This window comes from Trachurus japonicus, chromosome 13, assembly GCF_045865225.1.
Source record: "Trachurus japonicus isolate A0001 chromosome 13, Traja_1.0".
In the NCBI taxonomy this organism is placed as follows: domain Eukaryota; kingdom Metazoa; phylum Chordata; class Actinopteri; order Carangiformes; family Carangidae; genus Trachurus; species Trachurus japonicus.
The window spans coordinates 17,614,316-17,636,281 of NC_140919.1; the positions used below are offsets into that span (position 1 = coordinate 17,614,316).

General features: G+C 41.8%; 1 protein-coding gene across 1 annotated transcript in view; it reads right to left on the reverse strand.

The window, feature by feature from the left end:
• Positions 1-8,478: 8,478 nt before the first annotated feature.
• The window catches only part of lrrc75a (leucine rich repeat containing 75A), a 70,246-nt gene continuing 56,758 nt past the window's right edge, over positions 8,479-21,966 (reverse strand). The window contains exons 4-5 of the mRNA XM_085794427.1: positions 10,436-10,709; positions 8,479-9,160 (exon numbers count right to left, since the gene is read on the reverse strand). Of these exons, the coding sequence (XP_085650553.1) occupies positions 8,492-9,160; positions 10,436-10,709 (943 nt within the window). The 3' untranslated portion in view covers positions 8,479-8,491. The remainder of the gene's footprint in view (positions 9,161-10,435; positions 10,710-21,966) is intronic.

The window sequence follows — 21,966 nt, forward strand, 5'->3', positions numbered from 1 at the left end:
ATGAGGGATGATGATGTTGATCACCCACCACCACCACCACCACCACCAGAGAGAGAGAACCGAAGCTGCACACACCACCAGAGAGAGCCGAGGCCTTGTTCCCTGCTCCCCCCGCTCCCCTGCTCCTGCTCTCCCTCCTTTTATCCGCAGGAGAAGCGCCTCAACTCATCCACACAGAAACTTCAGCGCCTGGAGCTCGGTCGGTGAGCAGCAGACATCCGCAGCAGCAGCAGCAGCGGCGGCAGCGGCGGCGGCGGCAGCAGCGGCTAAAGCTCCGCCGCCGTCTGGACATCAACTCTGCCGTTAGATTAAAAACCCACAACCGCCGGAGTTTTTTTTTTTTTTTTTAGAGACGGACACTCCTGTGGGGGTTTATCGATCAGATTTCGCCTCTATCGATCACACGCTTTTAGCTTTTAGCTGCAGAATTTCCTGCTATAATCCAGCGACCGATGACAACTAACTTCAAAAAACTGAAATGGCGGATACGGGAAAACAAAAAAAAGAGACCCCTCGCACCGGATGTGACGTAGTGGTTACGTACGCCACCACGTACTGTACGTACGGTACGTGCTTTTTTCTCCTTTTTTTCGCCCCACAAACTTTATTGTAAAATTCAAATGCTTACATAGGCTCACAAATAACATAAATGTAAATTTCTAAATGTTACCCATAGACTGTATATAAAAGAGATGTTACCCCATTTTCCCACTTTCTTAGAAGAGCTTTCTATACTTTGTGACTCACTTAAAAGTTTAAAGTCTAAAGATGCACAACATATATCAGCATTTATTCGATCTTTCCCTAATAGACCCCAGAAAACTAAAACAGATGATTCTTTTTTGCCATGTTTGTATTTATTTACCTTCCTTGTATTAGTAAATTGATACATGCTGGAAAATGTTTTGTTTGGTAGCACTGAATTTGATAAGAAACTAAATTCCCAGTTTGTTAATTATTTTATCCAAATTTCACAGACACAAATCTAAATTTTTGGGCATGAAGCCAAAATTTCTGGAATTTTCTGCATATGTTCAATACATTACTTCTCATAGCCTGTCTAATTGTGAAAATAAAATAGCTGTTAAAACCATCTGATCTCTGTAAGCTTTAGCCTACAAAAATATTAATTGAATAATAATAATAATAAATTACACCTGTCTTTATTTGTATTCATCTGTGGATAGCCTACTCCTGTGTTGTTGTGTTGTTGTTGTTGTCAATAAAGCTATTAAATAAACAACTTCCGTTTCAAGAGTTAATTATGATGTCATATGTATCAAACATGCTTATTATTACCGGATGAAGCAAAACAAACAAACCATATAATATATAGTATATATATATATATATATATATATATATATATATATATATATATATATATATATATATATATATATATATATATATATATTCAGATATAACGTAAATGTCGTTGACAATCCGAAGTGTAATCCTGTTTCCGTTTTGCAAAGTGGCAGATTTGTAAGCTTTTATTTTGAAGGCGGACCCGGCTCATAACGGGCTGGCTGCACTTCTTACACCTGGCACTAGATGTCAGTCAAAGACTTTAAATAAAAAAATCATTCACCCCTTTGATAAAAATCTAAATATTACCACACCTTCAGTGGGCCAAGTGTTGTGGTGTTATTCTCACCATCAGAATTTTAATTAACCCAAACAAAAGAAAAACATATATAAAGAAGTTGTTCGGCCTATTTCACAACATCCAGTATTAACCACATTCATGCCATAGTTATTACTTTACATCAAGGCACTGTCTATAAAGTATTTATGAGTAACTAATGTCTTTATTTATATTAATAAATTAATGCTTTATAAATAAACAATACGCCTTAATTGGGAGCATGTGTGTCATAACATAGCTCTTTAATTCATCATGGACACCAATAAATAAAATTGTTTCACACATTATTCACAAACTTATTTAAACATATTTTGATAACACACGTCTTTGCTTTCCTCTTGCTCAGTGTAATGATTAGCCGAGGTTAATGTTAATATGGAGCCTGACATTGTCTAAGGACCGGTTCAAAAACCCACCTAGTCAACACCTTGACCTCAAAACTTGATCAGTAAACAAACTGTATCTAATTTGCTGAATCACGTCACAAACGGAAATGTCAAAACACCAAATTGTAAATAATGGAGAGTTATGTGTTGAAAAAGGCTAATAGCTCGACCAAGACTGCTAACTCCATGTAAACTGTCAGTGACTGTTAATAGTGATAGCTATCATTTTAACCTTTGACATTTACAACTGCAGACTTAAGTAGTATTTTTTTTAAAATATATAAACATCCTTGGTTAGCCTATAGATGATTTGTCACCTTTTACTGTTAGCATGGTGGAAAGTGAGAAAAATCTTTATCATTGATCCAATTTGACAACTCAAATATTGTTAGGAAATCCTCTATGAAGCATTAGCAAATCATTTATTAACCTAAAAATAATTAATCACAAGTCATAAACTCTTTCATGTGTTATTCAAATTGTAGTTCATGAGGTCTAATGAGTTAAATCACCAAAGTTAATTGCAATATGAACCATTTGAAAGAATGATGCATGTAGCGGGCGTTTGCTTTGTGAAATACAGTTTAAAACCAACTGTATATTTTTTGAGAACAGAATTAGGCTAGAAAACAGAGATTACTCTTTGTTATTCTTCTACTAACAGATAACAGATCTGATGCAGTCGTCACATTCAAACACAATAAGTAAAACAAGGCGGGCGATGTTTTCATATCATAGGTTTTTATTTATAAGATCCATGTCATAACAGAAAAATGTAAAGTTTTACAGTTTCACTAGCAATATGAATCCGCACAGAGCATTCGTTTTGTTCTAAAGTGGCAGGAAAAATCAAAGATCCATGGGAGCTTTCAGAAAAGGGCAGTGACAGAGGAAAGGAAGCTACTGTAGAGAGGGGTAATTCAGAGGTATACTGAAGATAAGAGAAATACATGTTGAAGAACAAAGATCCAAGGCTACAGACGCTCACGCCTTCAGATTCACATTATCACCATGTTTCTGTTTCTTTTTATTTTACATCTCACAATAATATCAGCAGTTTTTTTCCTTTTTTTTAAAGAAAGACATACACACACAGCATCTGAAGATCACTTGAAGGATTCAAAAATCCCTTCCTGTGTGTGAGTCCAAAGGTAAACACAACAACGATCATCTCAGGCCTCATTATAACGTATGGATGGGATATAGTCGTTCAGCTGGTGGCGACAAATACAAGGAGTCAAACAATAGACACCTGGTAAAGTAAACCAACACAAAACTGCAGTGAACAATGATAAAATCAATGATATGTGAGCTTTTGGTCGATATTTTCACCTCAAATAAAGGGAAATCTCTTTATATTCAAGTTTTTTAATGGGCATTGCATTTCAAAAGAACAGTAAGTTATTGAGTGCTGCAAAAATGCTTTTATTTTGAAGGTCAGGGGATATTTTTAGAGGTCCCATATTTTATGCTTTTCATGTTTTCTTTTGAAGTGTTGATCTTTTATATGATTTTTGATGAAAAACCATCTCAGTGTAGTTTTCCATCTCCTCTCTCAGCTTCTCTCTGGAGCTCTAACAACAGGTTGCTGTCAGCCAATCAGAAGAGAGGAGGAGGCTTTGAGCTTCTCTTCTGATTGGCTGTCTGTTTTATTGAGGGATCCAATAAAAATAGAGCAGATTTTTTTTTAAAAACACTCAGAGAAACCAAATCCTGCAAAGTGTTGGATGGTGGGTCCAGGTGGTGAGGGGGCGGGGCTTAGTGACTGCTTTGTTGTGACATCACAAAGCGACAGGAAGTCCTGACGGCTGGTTTTAAGGCTCAGTTTCTGAATACAGGCTGTTGCATTTCTCTGTGGACTGAGGCTTTGATGCTTTCACAGTATAAATATAGAACCTAGAGCTGCTTTATAATCACACTACACATGGAAATATCTCGTTATACTGATATGGGACCTTTAAGAAACCATGTTTATTCGTGCTCGTGTGGCATCAAAATACTGCACGAGGAGTCCAGGAAAAATGTCTGCACTGAATCCATTCGTTTCAAAGCTGCATGACAACTGAGTGATGGATGAAAGGTTTTAAAATGAAAAGCCCCCACATCAGTGTCGATGTATCCGCCTAATTCCAGTTGTGATCTCTTTGCTTTGATTTGCAAGTGACCTTAACATGAAAGCAGACAAGTGCTCGGCTTCAGGACATTTCTGAAACGTCTACACAAACCTTCAAATCCCCCAGGATCCCCAACTCCGTCCTGTTACAGTAAACCTGAGATAAGAGTCTAAAAGCTTCCCACAATGAGTCAGTCTGACCCTGAGAACAAGGTCCAAACCTTTTACCGTCTGTAAAACCAGTGGGTCACACTGTCACATCTGCAGGCAGGTGGTATCCAAACGTTTACGTCACAATCTGAACCCACTCTGTTTGACGTCCTTCCATACAATGGCCTCAAATACTGATAATCACCATGGTTTTCAAGGTCAGTCTTCATCCGTCTCACATTAATTGTGTGTGTGATGATGATGATGATGATGGTGGTAGTGCACTCAGCCCTGCTTGTACACCACCACCACCACCACCACCACCACCACTGTCACTGTACAGCACCACAGCCCGTGTGGCCGCTGTACTTTAAAGGGCTCATTCGTCGTAACGACCTGTTTTGTTTGAAAAATTGATTTTGCGGGGACAAAAGCAGCACTGGCTGATTTCAAAGGCAGATTAAAGGGTCATTTCTTTTTTTGTTGTTGTTGCAGCAGAAGTGAACGTCTGTTGTGAGGCACAGGGGGGTGTTTGCTGTATGGAAAGCTTTCTTACATCATCATTTCAATATTAATCTACAGCTATTATATAAATATTTATAAATGTTTTCTAAAGTTGAGGTTTCCTTCATTTAAAATTTCCATTATTAGTGATTATTTGGAACCAGGAAGAATTTTATTGGTACAGGCTGCATTATGACACTTTTCCATTAAAGGGGAGATATTATGGAACTTTTTGAAGGCTCTTTACTTGCCTTCCGGCCTCCAAAATCAAAATCTGTAATTTTCAGGCTCCCTAGGTTGAAATCCACGTGGTTTTATGAGCTGTTCCCTCAGTTGTCTTCCAATTATATCATTAGTTTTCGAATTTACATATTACCAACCCTACTTGTGAGTACAGGTACTAGAGAGGGCAGGGCAAGTGGCTCATTTGCATTTAAAGGGACAGGCACTGAAACCGGCCGTTCTGAACAGGGCGGTTTTAAACGGATGAAAAAAGAGCTGTGATGTTTGATCCTTGGGGTATTTTGACCAAAGCATGTCACAGACATGTCTTTAAGACACCTGAGAACTGTTTTAATTTGTGGAAAAGGAGCATAATATGTCCCCTTTAATTGTCACTATTCATAAAGTGGATTGAATAAAATCTTTATCCTGAATCTAAGACATGTGATACTTTGGGAAAGTGGCTGTTGCTTGATCGTTGGCTACTGCAAAGCCATAGTCGTCATGTTCACCGACGTACCACAAAGTTTGCAGATCTGATCAGAGGTTTGTTTTCACTTTGCATAAACAAGCTGCAACTATAATATTTTAAAGGGGCACTCCTGTGATTTAGAAATATAATAGATAGAATAGCCCAGAAATAATCAATTCAAAGTCAATTACAAGGACTTGGTTGAGAAAAATTCTGGCATGAAAAGCATGTGTAATCTTTTCCCTTGATGAAAAACATGACATTACTATCAAATTGACCGTTATTGCTAGGCTATTTCTTGACATTACTACTCAATTAATTGTTATTTCTTGGCTATTTCTTGACATTATTATGTAATTAGTGGCCTGTAAATTAAAGGTCTACCACAAACTCCATAGAGACATTACAAGTGTTTTATACGTGAAGAAGTAAACTGTAAAATTAGTGTGCCCCTTTAAAATATGAAATTAAACTAATACTCTCCTTCTGGGTTATTTGATGATACTCATTAAAAATAGTGTCAAACACACTTGTTTTTTTTTTAGTTTTTAGCGTCTTTGTATTCTATTAAATAACGTTTCTAGCATGTCCCGTCTTTCTTCCAGGCATTTTTCCACACAGCCCATGAAAGGACGTCCAGTCGTCCATTATGGAGTCAGTTGAGGCTGCTGGGAAAGTTGTGTTATGTAACAGCGAAGCCTCTATACATCACAAGAAAAAAAGCTTTCATCTTTAATGTATTAGTGCACAGGGACAGCTGTCTGGGGAGAACTACAGTGTATATACTCTACACTGTATAGGCTTTTTATTAATTTTTAACCGACTTTAGAATGACGTTCTGTTGTACAGGAGTTAATATTTCTCCACCTCCTCTCTGTGGCAATAAAATCTTCTTCTCTCAGCGTGAGAAATAATAAAGCGTCTCCCAGGTTTGCAGCGTTCACTCATGCACACATACTACATCATATTGATCGGATCATCCCAGGACACATGAATAACAAATATGTTTTTCCTTTGAATTGCGTGGGTGTTCCTCTGTGGGTAAGTGGATCATCTACAATCTAAACAACCAGCCTCCTCCCTCCCAGGACAGATTAAAAACAATATATATTTATATTCATTTATATATATATTTATACTGTACATCAAAAAATACAGTTTGTTCCTTAATTAAAGCTTTGCATGGACTATAAGTGACACATGGCGGGAAAAAGCACTAGCTGGGTGAGAGCTACATAGTGTATAAGGATATCTGCGGCTTATATATAAACACAGCACTGTACAGTACAGTACGGTGGAGTGACACACGACCTGGATTATTATTATTGGTAACACTTTATAATAAGTACACACTAAGCATTAGTTAAGCATTAAATAGGCTACTGAATTCATAATTTATAACACATGAATAGCCTACTCATTAGTATGCCTAGTTTATAAACATAGTTAAAGGTATTCAGAAGAGAAAATTTTAAATGAGCCCACTGGTCTTAACATTAGTGTAATAACTCATCTATCAGACGATGTAGCCCAAACTCTGTGCAAAATTCTATTTTAGAGTAAATCCGGGATGAAAGTGTGGTATTTTTTTTCGCATTGGATAATGCAGGCGCACGTATTATGCGTCACGTTGCTCACGATTCATCAGCCAATGCTATTGGTTCCGTCATCCGTCAATCAAACATCTGAGAAAAACTAGGGGTAGTACAATGAAGGAGACGCGTCCACCACCATCGACACAAACTCTCCTCCGTCCGTACTCCACTCTCCTCCTCCAGATCCCTGCGCGGTCCATCACTTAGCCTCACTAGCTAAGTTAGCGAGCTATAACGTAGCAAGCCTACTAGCTAACAGTTAGCTACGTTAGCTAAACACACTCGCACACACACACACACACACACACATACACAAACTGAGTTCGGTCTTGCCCCAAACATTGAATATCCCCTCTGCTCGATAACGACCAATCAAATTCGTTTCCTTACTCGGGTAAAGTCATGCGGCAACTCGGACAAACAGGACAACAGGACAAACGGCCATTTCTGAACACCTTTAAAAATGTTTTAGCCTACTCATCATTGATAAGCACTAACTGTATAAACTACATAGCCTACTAATGAGTATTCATGCATTATAAATGAAGAATTCAGTATTTATTCATGCTTAATAGTGTGTAGGCCTACTTATTATAAAGTGCCACCTTTTTATTTTTATCATTATGAAGAAAAAGGCTACTGTATAGGGACGCATGGCGACTTCAGACCATGGAGCCCTTTTTCCTTCCAATAACAGGGCACTTTGTTGTGTTTTCATGCCGTGGAGCCGTCTTTCTTTTTAAAGTTGTTTACTTCTGACTATTTTTGTGCATCTGTTCGTTTTCAAATCTGTCGGTTTGACTCCTGACTCCTGTCTTGTCTGTCTGTCTTCTCGTCCATCTGGCGACAGTCGGCTACGTAGGAGGATATTTTATACATTTGCAGTTTTTTTTCTTTTTTTCTTTTGGCAGAAACATTTTCATATTTCAGAAAGTTTCTGTAGCTATGAGTCACCGTTTCTATATTTTCTGGCTTGGTCTATCATCTCTTCTACACCTTTTTTTTAAAACCAGTTATGGGATGTGTTACAGGCACATGTGGGTGTTACCGGGGTTACCAGGAGGAAGGACCTGAATAAAGATTAACATTCTGTACATAAAAGCTTCACGTGGTTTAATTAAATCAAGTCTATTTCTCTAAATGTGTCGGCGTCCTCAGTCAGTTTGGGTTAAAGCAGACGTCCTTGCTTGAGTGGATTGTCTTCTTCTTCCTTATCTTCTCGTGTTTTCACAGTCACCAACACTCAGCTGGTCTCAGATCTGCCGCTGTGTGAACGCGGCGAGTAACGTTCCCTCCGTCGCCGCCGTTTTTTTTTGGACAGATCGAAACAGGAGGGGGGGAACAGACGGTGTAGGGAGCATCCGATAATCAATCAATCGATCAATCGATCAGGTCAGGTCAGGTCAGGTGATCTGATTGGTCGCTCAGCTCGTCCTCCTCCACCCTCATCGGCTCCACGGCGCCGGAGGAGTGCTGCGATTGGCTGGAGTAGGAGAGGCGGGAGGAGCGGCTCTGGGTGTCGTCGTCGTCGTCCGCCGCCATCACCGCCGCCGTGGATGTGGACCTCCTCCCCGCTGGAAGCTGCTCTTTCCTCTTGGCCTCCCTCTCCCTCTCCCTCTCCCTCTCCCCCTCCCGCCTCCCCCCGCCACCACCGCCGCCGCGCCTCCTCCCCGCCACCTTCCTCTGCTCCTCCACCGTCCACATGCTCTCGTCCTCGTCCTCCTTCCCCTGCACCTCCCTGTCGAAGTCCAGCAGCTCCTCCATCATCTCCTCGATCTCCATCTCGCCGTCCAGCTCCTCCTCCACCTCCGACCGCAGCTCGTCCATGCTCTCCGTCCGGTTCGTGTCGTCCGTCTCCTCCCCCTCCTCCTCCTCCTCCTCGCCGAGGCGCCTCAGCCGCTCGGGGGGGTCGCTGGCCTGGCTCTCCCCGAACTCCAGGATGGTGGGCAGGTTTCCCTGTTTGGGGCAGCGCTTCCTCAGGCTGACCAGGAAGGGCTGCGGCAGCGAGAAGATGTCCACGTTGTTGCCCAGGTCGATCCACGTCACGCTGGGGAAGCTGCCGGGATCCTGGAGAGGAAAACACCAACAGGCCGTTGTTAAAATATTAAACCATCGCAGTGTCTTGGTCAGGAGACTGGCAACACTACAAGTAGGCTATGACCCTGACCAATCATCGTTCACGACTGATCACGATCCTGCGCGAGTTCACAGATCATCGTGCAGCTGGAGCACTCGTTTACATGACACTTGAGAAGACCAAATTATTGCCTTAATCCGACTATAACTGGACAACTGAGTGCATGTAAACTTTATTTGTCGGTGCAAGCTAATTTTAGAACGGCGGAGCAGAACTGCGAGCTGCTCAGAGCTACGCTACGGAGGCTCATGGGATTTCTTGGTGTCCCTCATCAAACTCATCAAATACACAATCCAACAACTCCAAAACGCTCTGGTGGACAAGTTGTGACCTGCACATTCACCACGCTATGAGATAATAACAGAACGTTACCAGACAGAGTTGTTTTAGAGGTAAATGCAGAGACTACTTGCTGAAAAACTGCCCCTGAAGGCAACATGGTGCATCAGTGGTTTTGCATGAATTTACCCGTCGGGGTGTCGTAGAGCGCCCTAGACACAAAATTGCTGATCGCCAGTTATGTTACACTACGTGTCTGTTCATCGTTCCAGACGTTCATAATCGGGTACGACGCTGGAAATGTGTCGACCACGACCAAATTGTGTGAAAATTGTCCTGAATTCATGTAGTCTGATTCTGGCATTACACCTTTCACAGGTAACCAATAATTTGTTTTCAGAGCTTTCAGAGGTTTAGCTTCTTTAGCATCTTAACAGGTGAATAAAAAAACATGGAACAACTGGTTGCGATGGGGACGGGAAGGGTTCAGTCTGACCCCCGCTCTACATCCATGTGTTTTGTTTGTTTTTGCCTGTAATCTGACAAGGATGGTGAGTGTTGTTTTGAGCCCCCACAGGTCGACTTCAGCAGTAAATACAAAGAACAACATGACGACTCCGTATTGTTATTGTTGTTGTTTGTTTCCTCCTGTGAAAATCGTACCTCATTTTCCTGATTTTCACGGCTCTTAAGATGCAGTAGAAACATAAATGAGCGAAGGCCTAAAGGCTTAAAGAGATTAAATCAGCGGTGGGTCCAGGGTCTGACTCACCTGGAGTCTGTTTTGCTAAATTTGGATTCTGTGGCTTCAACGACTTCTAAGATCTGCAGGTACAAAGTATGTGGTTTCTGCCAAAGACAAACAGTGGCAGGAACAAAAAGCAAAGGGGTAATTTCTATTTGTAATGAAATCTGACAAAAACAACCTTCAGAGCGTCCGTCAGCTCCTTCAGAACCGCTCTCGTCAGCCTGTTTCCGTTCAGCGCCAGCGTCTCCAGGTGCGGCAGGGCGGCCAGCGTGGGCAGCAGCAAGAGGAAGGCCTCGTCCGTCAGCTCAGTGAAGCCCAGCTCCAGACTCATCACCGTGGACGCGTGACGCTGCAGGTGGGCGCACAGACGCTCCATGTCCCGGGCCGTCAGAGGGATACCGGACAGGTCCAAGGCCCCGGTGGACGGAGGGGTCGACAGGACCGCCTTCAGACTGCAGACACACACGCGAAGGAACAGAAAGCAGCAGGTGAGGTTGTAGGTTTTATATAAACTATAAATAGTGAATCAATATAATACTTATATACAATAATCTCACATTTTGTACACACATTATATAAAACCTGTAACTTCTCACATCCCAAACTAACAGCCAATTATTCTGTGTGAAGAACAATGCACGATGTAAAAACGTGTGTAATTGTAGAGATCTGTTACATTTTCATTATGTGAGCACTGGGTACTAGAGGTTATGACGAATTCAACCACTTATAAATGAGACTTTCTACCAAAAAAACAAACAAAAAAACAACAACAACTGGGTCGTCTGGGTCTGAAAGAATTAAAGGTCACATGTTTTTTATAGATGTTTGTATCAAAGCTCCATACAGTATAAAGGTAGATGTTTGTGTTAAAGCTCCATACAGTATAAAGGTAGATGTTTGTGTTAAAGCTCCACACAGTATAAAGGTAGATGTCCATGTGTAGTGTGATCATAAAGCAGCTCTAGGTTCTATATTAATACTGTGAAAGTATCAAAGCCTCAGTCCACAGAGAAATGCACACAGCCTGTATTCAGAAACTGAGCCTTAAAACCAGCTGTCAGGACTTCCTGTCACTTTGTGATGTCACAACAAAGCAGTCACCCAAAGCCGCGCCCCCTCACCACCTGGACCCACCATCCATCCAACAACTTTGCAGGATTTGGTTTCTCTGAGTGTTGTATTCTGAAATCTGCTCTATTTTTATTGGATCACTCAGAAAACAGTCAGCCAATCAGAAGAGAGACTCAGAGCCTCCTCCTCTCTTCTAATTGGCTGACTCCGAGCTGTTGTTGCTAGAGCTCCAGAGAGAAGCTGAGAGAGGAGATGGAAAACTACACTGAGGTAGTTTCAGGTTCCTAAAATAACAAATATTTCTTCAAGACTTAAAATAAATCAGAACATTTTATTAAATATGGGACCTTTAAAAACATTTGATGGCCTTCAAAATAAAGGCACGTTAGCGACACTCGAACACTTGAAATTCCTTCTGAATATGAAGAGATGGATTTTGCAGACTGACTTGAACGCTTCTCTCGGTATCAGATTCAAAATAAAACTCACATATCCGCCAGGTTTACAGAATATATAAATGATGGGACCTTTGAGCGATCTAAATATAAAATCCAGATCTGTGGTCCGGTCCATAAAAATACCACACATACATACATACATACATACACACAGACATGTGAGGTTGTGGAGAAACATGTGAGTGTGGTACAGACTGTGGGATTCAGCCATGATCATCAGTTGACAGCTGAATATATTTATTTATTCACATACCACAGACACTGGTGGAATCTAGGCCAGAGCCGCCTGAAGCGAAGCAGGAGACCAGGGGTCAAATTTAGCCCCAGAGGAAAAAAAAAAAAAAGTTTTACACACTTTCCCAGGGGTCACCCAGAGTCATCTGTCACTGTGTTGTATTTTTGGATTTATTCTGGAGGCTAAGCTTGAAACAGCAGCTCCAAATCCACCATCGCTGTTCAGTTTCCACAGCAGACAGATCTCCATAGAAACACAGGTGTTACCGATCACATGAACGCCGGCTCTGTTTCTATTCATGAGCTATGATGCACAATAGCATGACCCCGAATTCAGAAACACACACGTCGCACACACAGGCAGAAATGAAACCCCACCATGTGATTTATTCTGTTATTTACACCTGTGCCTTCTTCCTGCCGTGTGCAGCAGCGGCGTTTGTTTTGAATGAAGGGGAAGGTTAATGGGCCGACCGCCTCTGGCCCTCTCCTCTGCCTTACCTGCTGCCAAACCTGAACCCGTCCAAGTCGACCTTGATCTACCCGACAAAACCACCTGTTGAATCTGCCTCTGGCTCTGCACTGAGGTTAAGTGAGGATGAGGGGAACTACTGAGAAGCTTTTACAGAGTGAGTTAGAGTAACAACAGCACGAGGTGAAAACGGTCCACTGAAAGTAAAAGGTAGATGTTTGTTTTTAAGCTCCATACAGTATAAAGGTAGATGTTTGTGTTACAGCTCCATACAGTATAAAGGTAGACGTTTGTATTAAAGCTCCATACAGTATAAAGGTAGATGTCCATGTGTAGTGTGATTATAAAGCAGGTTCTATATTAATACTGTTAAAGTATCAAAGCCTCAGTCCACAGAGAAATGCACACAGCCTGTATTCAGAAACTGAGCCTTAAAACCAGCCGTCAGGACTTCCTGTCACTTTGTGATGTCACAACAAAGCAGTCGCCCAAAGCCCCGCCCCCTCACCACCTGGACCCACCATCCATCCAACAACTTTGCAGGATTTGGTTTCTCTGAGTGTTTTATTCTGATTTCTGCTCAGAAAACAGTCAGCCAATCAGAAGAGAGGCTCAGAGCCTCCTCTCTTCTGATTGGCTGAAACCGACCTGTTGCTACTAGAGCTCCAGAGAGGAGATGGAAAACTACACTGAGATGGTTTGGGGGTTTTAAAACCACAAACAAATCTTCTTACAAATCAACACTTTAAATAAAACACCGGGGAAGTGAAATTGGACCCTTAAACATCTGCTGACCTTCAAAATAAAAGCATGTTTGCAACACTAACTTGTAATTCTATGAAGAAAAATATAGCAGATACAGCAGATAGCCATCTAATATTATATTATTATATTATCACTGCTGCACTTTGAGTGAACCACTTTATGTTGTAGCTGGTCTGAATACAACTGTCTGCAACACTTTACACACACTGTTACATTGAATAGAGTCAATATGCTAATACAGTACATTAAACGTGTGCAGAAGTGCATGGGTTCACAGATGTGAGTAGGTAGGAAAAATACAGTGTTATTCACATCCGATGACACTGTGTCACATTCCTACATTAAAAGGCTTTTACATTCACTTCTCTCTTATTTTTCTGTTTTCCTGCCCGTGGCCTCGACACGACAGTAAAACATGTCAACAGTGTGGATGCTGTTGCTTTGTGTTTGTCCATTAAGGACGTCAGCTACTTCCTGTGATTCCATACAGACGTCTCCCGGGAACAAACAGCCTGTGATCTCAGGTCACTTCGACACGCTGCTGCGATTTATTGCTGCAGTTACTCACTCATCTCCAGTTCAATGCGACTGAAACAAGACTGTGGCTGAAGGTTGACACATCCGCTGCCGTGGGCCGAAATAAAAAGGAGAAAGGTGCAAACATAAATCTGTATTTACATCTAAGTGAGATAAACGCCTCAAAACGTATTACTTCTACTCCGGTAGTTGGCTAAAAAGCAGTAACGAGGTTTCCACAGAGCTGGATGTGATTATGTTTCCTGCTGCCGCTGCATCACTGTCACCACCACCACCAGCACCTTTACTCACTTCCTGTGGGGGGAAATATGGATATTGAAGCATCTGCTGCAGCTGTTACCCGTATATGAGCTCACACTTAAAAAATTAGCATGATGGAAAACAGAGTGATAACAAGGTCTGGTACAAAGTGAAACCTGCTTTATGTAATCCACTACCACCACTTCAATCCAACCTTGACGAATCATCATCAAATTAGATATGTGAGGAAAAATCGGATTATTTACACATCAAAACAAAACAAAGAAACACTTGTTTGGTTTGTAAATTCGATAATCTTTGTCCTTTTTGCTCTGTTTTTGGTCTCCACCACCTCCACTTGGATCTGTATGGACCTTCTACATGATCGTTGTTGAAACTGTCGTTGTCCAGATGTCCACCGTATGACCCATTAGATACTATATCGTTAACGATCCACATTTCAGTTTAGTTTCTCACATAATGTTAATTTGCTTTACTTTAAGTTTCCCTTTTCTCCACTTTTGTCTGTAGTGTGATTCAGTTGTGCACGTTATTTGTTAATTTGGTGCATTTGTTATGTTTGCTCCATGTTAGTTAATGTGATAATAATTCCTTTTAATGCTAGTAATGTTTTTTTTTATGTGCAATTAAAGGGACAACGAGGAGTTTTGGAAAAGCGAAGCGTTTTCACACTAAATTTATGAGCCTCCGCGCGCACCGTGAAATTCTTTGACCGGCGCAAGACGGACTCATGTTTTCATTCATCAAGAATTAAAGTCAGAGGTTCGAAGATCACAATCACATACCGTCGTAGTTCCAACCATAAACGGCGATTCTGCTGCGTTATTCTCATAACTCGCCGCAAAACCGAAAGTAAAAAACGCTGGTCGGCTCGACCAGCATTTCCGCCATCACTAATAATAACAAAATAACGATAGAGACAAAACGATATATTTATCGAAAATGGGCCGATTAACAAGTGTGGGTATAGCGTAGATTCATCCACATTAATGTGATACTTTTTTATAACCAAATATCCTTGTTGTCCCTTTAACACATTTTTAACAAATAAAAAGCAATTAATTTACTAATTCCCGGCTCCTCCAGTTTGCATGTTCGGTTGGATAAAACACTGATCCATAATGTACTAATAGATGAGTGATGTGTGAGTGAAAGGGTTAATAAAGCTCTGAGTGGTCGACCAGGCTGGAGATGATGTCATTTTTTAATTTTCTAAATTAAAAACTTTTGTTCTTGTAAACTAATTCAGATGAAGTGCAACAGCAGCAGCTGGAGGCTGAAGCGTCGCCTCCTACTGTCTGGGTAAGTGGTCTGAAACCACTTCCCACCGAGGCCCTGGAGGTTTGAGCGGCGACTCGACTCGTCTGCAGCGGCCGTTTCCTCCTCTCTGAGACAAACTGTGCTAATTGGTTAACACAGCTGGTGCAGCGATGCCCTCGGCTCTCGCTTACACGTGGCCTGAGACCACTGATCTAATCGTTACAGCTCAGACTCTCCTCCCAGGCTGCTGCTCCTCCTCCTCCTCCTCCTCCTCCTCCTCCTGTCAGCTCAGCTACACAAAGTGTTTTTCTGCACTCAACAAGAAAAACATACACCAGTCCAGAAAACGCAGCGGCACACATCTCAACCTGCAGACTCTCCATCTCTATCAGCATGTGGACTTTCCCATATGTCGTCAGCTTCCAGTTCCAGCGTCTCTGGAAGCGATAAACAGCAAGAGGCTGCACGAGAAGCGTGCAAATAGAAAGCAGATGAGATGCTGGGAGACTCATGATGTGTTTGGCTTCGGACCAGAATCCCACGCTACAGAGAGAAAGACACGCACACACACACACACACACACACACACACACACACACACACACACACACACACACACACAGGCCTCCAATGGAGGTCATCCACCACCACCCTCCTCCACGGATCTGGACCACAACCAGCAGGACTTTGGGATCGAGTGCTGGGTGTGTCGTCTGTAGCTACGTTTCCATCCACCCATGTTTTTATGTGCATTAAAGAGGAACTATACTACATTTTTACCTTAATCAAACAGCTCCAGAGTCCTAGTGCTGGTTAAATCAATGACTTGTAACTAGTTCAAGGGAGAATGGAGGCTCTCTGCCTTCCACTAGCGTCTCTTGGCTGAAAACCAACCTTGTAAAATCAAAACCTCGGACCCGATGTCTCAGCTCTCGTCTCTGCGGCACCGCCACACAAACGTAACGCACCTTGTAACCTGTAATCTCTTGTCTATGACAGATAAGACTAAACAAATATACACATGATGATAAATAACGTTATCCACCGCTTCATGGATTGATTTCTCACCAGCTTCGTTGTAAACAAATGCACATGGTCGGGGGTGGGGCGACAAAAAGTTTGTGCTGTCGATCTCATCGGATTCTCTCTTGATTGATAAAAGGGTTATTGTGATAAATGCTGATGGAAACAGTTCAATTGTGAATTGCAATCACATTTTACATCAATTCTTCTCCATATTTCCCAGGTTATAACGGTGCACAACAGGTCAAATTGGCTTGGTCCTAAATCACTTCAACCACAGTCTCCAGGAGCGCTGCTGTTCCCAAACCACAGGTCGCCTCTGGCGTCATGTAGCATTTAAGATGACACTGTTCTGATGTCAGCTTGGTACTATGTCAGTCAGTGGGCACATAAGCACTGTTATAACCTGTGCAATATCTACCATTTCTTGGTAGATGCGATCCATGGCTGGCGTTCGTGCCACTCAGTGGTTTCCAAGGCAAACAACTCCAGCGGCTCATCAGACCTTTGGCCTGTTGCACATTCGGTGCAGAACTTTAAATTGCAAGACATGTATTCGATACAACGATTTGATCACAAAACAGCGTGTGACGTCGTTACGCACAGATTTTTATTTGATGTAAAGTTCTGGGATGTAAATCTTCGGCTTTAGTTACATTAATATTTATAGTGATCTTTAGATAATTTGATTAATTGACGAGTGGATGGAAACATGGTGCAGCTACTGACATACAAACTGAGTGACAAAGGCAGGTTGAACACTAAAAGTCTCAGTTTTCTGCACAGTCACTTAAATCACCCAGAATAAACAAACTATAAAGGAGAATAACAGGAGATCTGATCCAGTTATTTCTCTGTAATAAAAATAATATATGATGCACAATAACAGAACTAAACCCCTGAAGTTTTGGGGCGAATCCAAAGCACATTTACATTTCTGAGCTGTCAGCCCACTCCATAAACCCTGGACAGAGTCCAGCACCGACTCTATTTATAATCTCTAATTGGATCAGTCTTGTTCCCTCGACGTTGTATTTTTCTCATCCCTGAGATTTCTCTCCCCCGCTCTCTGACTCTGTATACGACACCTTTAAGTCAGTTTCCCATGTCGGCTGCAGCCAGGGCCAGAATGTTGGAGACTGAGGTCGTGAAGGTCGTGCAGTCCTGACCAAGTCGAGAAATATTCAGCATGATGAGTTTTTAAAAGAATAAAAGAGTCTGATCGGACCTGGACTTACTGTAACGCCCGTCTCACCCATGATGCGTTAAGGGAACATTCGAGATCCAATCACTCAGACACATTCATATAAAACACAAACAAATATAGAAATGGAAACAGTTTTAAACATAAAGCCAAAACAAATGTATTTGTGCTCATATTTTAGACAATACACATCAATCCCAAAGTCTGAGAGCACGTTTCCCAGAAAATGGTTGCTAACCATGTTATTCCCTACTGTTACTATGACAGCAAAGTTGATTTAAAGTATTCATTTGAAATCCAACCACAGAGTTTTGTCTGCTTTGATGAAAAAAAAAGTCATATCATCTTGTTATTTACTGTGTTTGTGTCAGACTCCACTTTATCTCTGTCATTACATTTGCACTTTGCAAACTCTGCTTTAATATAAATAAAGTTATAACTGAACATGCACACCTACAGTTTGAGTCCTTTCAGGTCGTCATGACCGCCTCAGAGTCTGAACACTGATCTATTGAACCACAGTGGATCATTTCACTCAGGCCTGATATTCCCATACTGATAGTCTAGACTTATCTATTTTCTCTTTAATCATCACATTCAGGAAACAATAAGTGGATTTATAAGCTGCTCTCACTCTGATCCACGAGTCTGTAAAGCCTTGAGTTTCATATCTCAGCTCTGAAAATATAGTTTTTGTCTCAGCACCATGAGGCTCAGATGAGTCATCATCTGTCCCTTTATCTGTAACAGAGACAGAGACGACTTAGGCATGAAATTAATAAATAAGACTGAACCTTTGTATCGTCTTCCTGTCGTCCAGGGTCAAAAACTGACCTGATCTGTTTGTTTTATGAAATTGGCATCTTCACAAATTCACTCCATTAAAGGGATAGTTCAACCTTTTGGCAAATTGGCCCATTGCCATAATTGCTATAGTCATAGCAGTAGGTTCGTTACCTTTAATTGTAGGTGTAAGCTATTTTTAGTACAGCGGAGCGCAGCAGCTGGCTGCTCAGAGCTACGCTATGGAGGCTAACGGAATTTCTTGGTTTCCCTCATTAAACTCATCAAATACAAAATCCCAAAACTCCACAGCGCTTTTGTAGACAAGTTGTGAGCTGCACAACCACCACGCTATAAGATAATGACGGAACGATACGAAACGGAGCCGTTTTCGAGGTAAATTCATACAAAACCGCTGATGCGCGTTGCGTTCAGGGACAGTTTTTCAGCAAGCAGTCTCCGTATTTACCCTGTATTTACCTCGAAAACGGCTCCGTTTCGTATCGTTCCGTCATTATCTCATAGCGTGGTGGTTGTGCAGGTTACAACTTGTCTACAAAAGCGCTGTGGAGTTTTGGGATGTTGAATTTGATGAGTTTAATGAGGGAAACCAAGAAATTCCATTAGCCTCCATAGCGTAGCTCTGAGCAGCCAGCTGCTGCGCTCCGCCGTACTGAAAATAGCTTACACCTACAATTAAAGGTAATGAACCTACTGCTATGACTATAGCGATTATGGCAATGGGCCAATTTGCCAAAATGTTGAACTATCCCTTTAACACTTTATACACTTTATTTTTGGACTTTCATGGTCAATAAATGTCACCACATGTAATGTAAACATGAGAAATATCAGACTATTAAAGGGACTACAAGGAGTTTCGGAAAGTGTTTTCACACTACATTTCCCATGAGCCTCCATGCACACGGTGAAATTCTTGGACAGGCGCAAGACAGACGAAAGCGAAAGCATTTGCCAAAAATGTTTTCATTAAAGCAGAAGTAAGCGATATTTTTGTGTTAATATAGCCTAAGTCTTAAATAGTTATATCTTCCGACAGCAATCACTTACATAGAGTGTTTGGACCGAAACACGGGTCTGTCAGTCACTCTGCTCTGCTCTGAGCCGAGGAGAAAACTTTTCTCGTATCCTACAATTTCTATCCAATGAGGAGAGAGAACGGCATGCAGGGCTGTGTGTGCAGCCAAGGGATGCGCCTGAATGTGGTGACGTAGGGACGAGGACTGTTATGGTGCGTTCAAGGCAACTCGTAACTCGTGTTTTTCCGACCTGTGAAGTTGTACCAGTTCGATCTGGTACGAGTTCACGGGTCGGAAGTTACGAGTGGCCGTTATAGTGCACTTTCACAGGTAAAACAGGTCGGAAAAACACGAGTGGGTTGCCTGGAACGCTACAAAGTCGTAAGTTGTGACTTGAAGCTGTAATTTACGATTTCAAAAGCCTGCCTGGAACGCAGCATTACCCAAAACGACCGGATCGCTTACTTCTGCTTTAATCAAGAACGAACGTCAGAGGTTGGAAGTCGATCATATACCAACGTAGTTCCAACCATAAACGATGCCAACTAGCAATCAGGTGGCGTTATTCCCATGACCCGCCGGGCAGCGTGCGGGAAACCAAAACTAGGAAATGCTGGGTGAGCCGACCACTAAATAATAATAACAACTATAAAGACAAAATGATATATTTATCGAAAATGGACCCATTAACAAGTGGGTAACGTGGGTCATCCACATTAATATGAAACTCTTTTATAACCAAAAGCAAACTCTTTAATCATTTACCAGAACTCTAAACCCCTAAAATTAGTATTAGCATTATTCCCAAAACTCACATATTGATCAGGCCCTAGTGACGAGGAAGCGATCACATTATTTTCATCCAATTATATAAAATAATTTCTTTAGTACAGTAAAAACATGTGTTTAACACTGTGGTCCTGGTACACCAGCTTATTTCTCCTCCAACTGCCCCTTTGTGTTTCTGTCTCCTCCATAGATCATTTATCACCCACTCAGCTTGTCTGTGTGTGTGTGTGTGTGTGTGTGTGTGTGGCAGTGGAGGTGAGAAAACCTCCTCCTTTCCTTCTCCTCTCGTGCAGCAGGGTTTGCAGACATAGCACAGAGGCTGTGAACAGCTGGGTTTACATCTGTCTCACTGAGTTACTGTTCCTCCACAGGGTCGACTCTCCTGCCTGCAGCCTCCTCACTGTTTAATCAAGTTGCGTTCATGCACAGTCAGACACCGAGCCGTCACCACAGCAGCTGACGATCACACTGACGCTGACACGTCCGACCACTGAGGAGGAGCTCGACACGTTCAGGTGCTAGAAAATCCTGCCAACACGAAAAAAACATCCTCCGAGACGCAGGTTTGACACCACCTGTCTCGCTGCTGCTTTAACACCAACAACACACACACACACACTTCAGCCGGTGGTGTGAGTACGACCAGGAAGTAGTCGGACCGGTCACCACATCATATCAGCACTGATCAGCGTCCTCACCAGGAACACAACAGGTGAAGTGGTTCAACGGTTACTTCGAATGTCTCCACAGGAATAGGTTAAAGGGGACATATTATGGACATATCACTTTTTGAAGGCTCTTTAACAGATATTTGGGGGTTTGTCTTGACTTCCAGCCCCCAAATGTGAGAATTGACAAAAAAATATGTAATTTTCAGGCTCCCTAGGTTAAAATCCACGTGGTTTTACGAGCTGTTCCCTCAGTTGTCTTCCAGTGATGTAACTAGCTTTCAAATTTACATAACCCCACCCCTACCTGGAGGGGAAGGGGCGTGGCAAGTAGTGGTTCATTTGCATTTAAAGAGACAGGCACTGAAACCAGCCATTCTTAACAGTGCTGTTTTGAGAGGATGAAAAGAGCTGCGATGTTTGATCCTTGGGGTATTTTGACCAAAGCATGTCACAGATATGTCTTCAAGACACCTGGGAACTATTTTAATTTATGGAAAGTGGGCAGAATATGTCTCCTTTAAACATACATACATGCTAACACATCAAACTTTACTGCTCCTGCTCCACCTGTTTCTTTAACATGCTCACACCCTAATGAGTCTCTCTTCCAGACTGTAATTATAAATGGAAGTGGCTTAAACCTGCAGTCTATCAAACGACCACCAGGGAGTGACACCTCTGAGGTCAGCTGTATGTAACGACTCCTATACGTCTCACCTGGTTTATTACCTGAACTAAAGTTTATTGTCTTGATCTCTAGTTTGATGTCTTCTTCAGGTTAAGCTCCCAATTAAGAGACGATGTGAAGCGGCTTGGGACAGGGATAGCAGAGGTAAGGGGGGGTTATATATATATAATAGATCAATAAGAGTCCAAATGACATTTTAAAAAACCCAGATTTGTAGGTAACAAGGTTGATATTTAATAAATATGATCATCAAATAGTCTGTTCTTTGCTCCATCAACTGAAACAATCAATAAGTTACCTTTTACAACTAATTTCACTGAGAAACCATCTAAAAGAAACCACTGGTAATCTCTGGCTCCCAGCTTCAGTTTTTAAGTTTAATGTTATTGATGAGAGTTAGAAATCAAACTGTGGTCGGAGCCGTTGGCTTCTTTTCACTTATTCATCTAT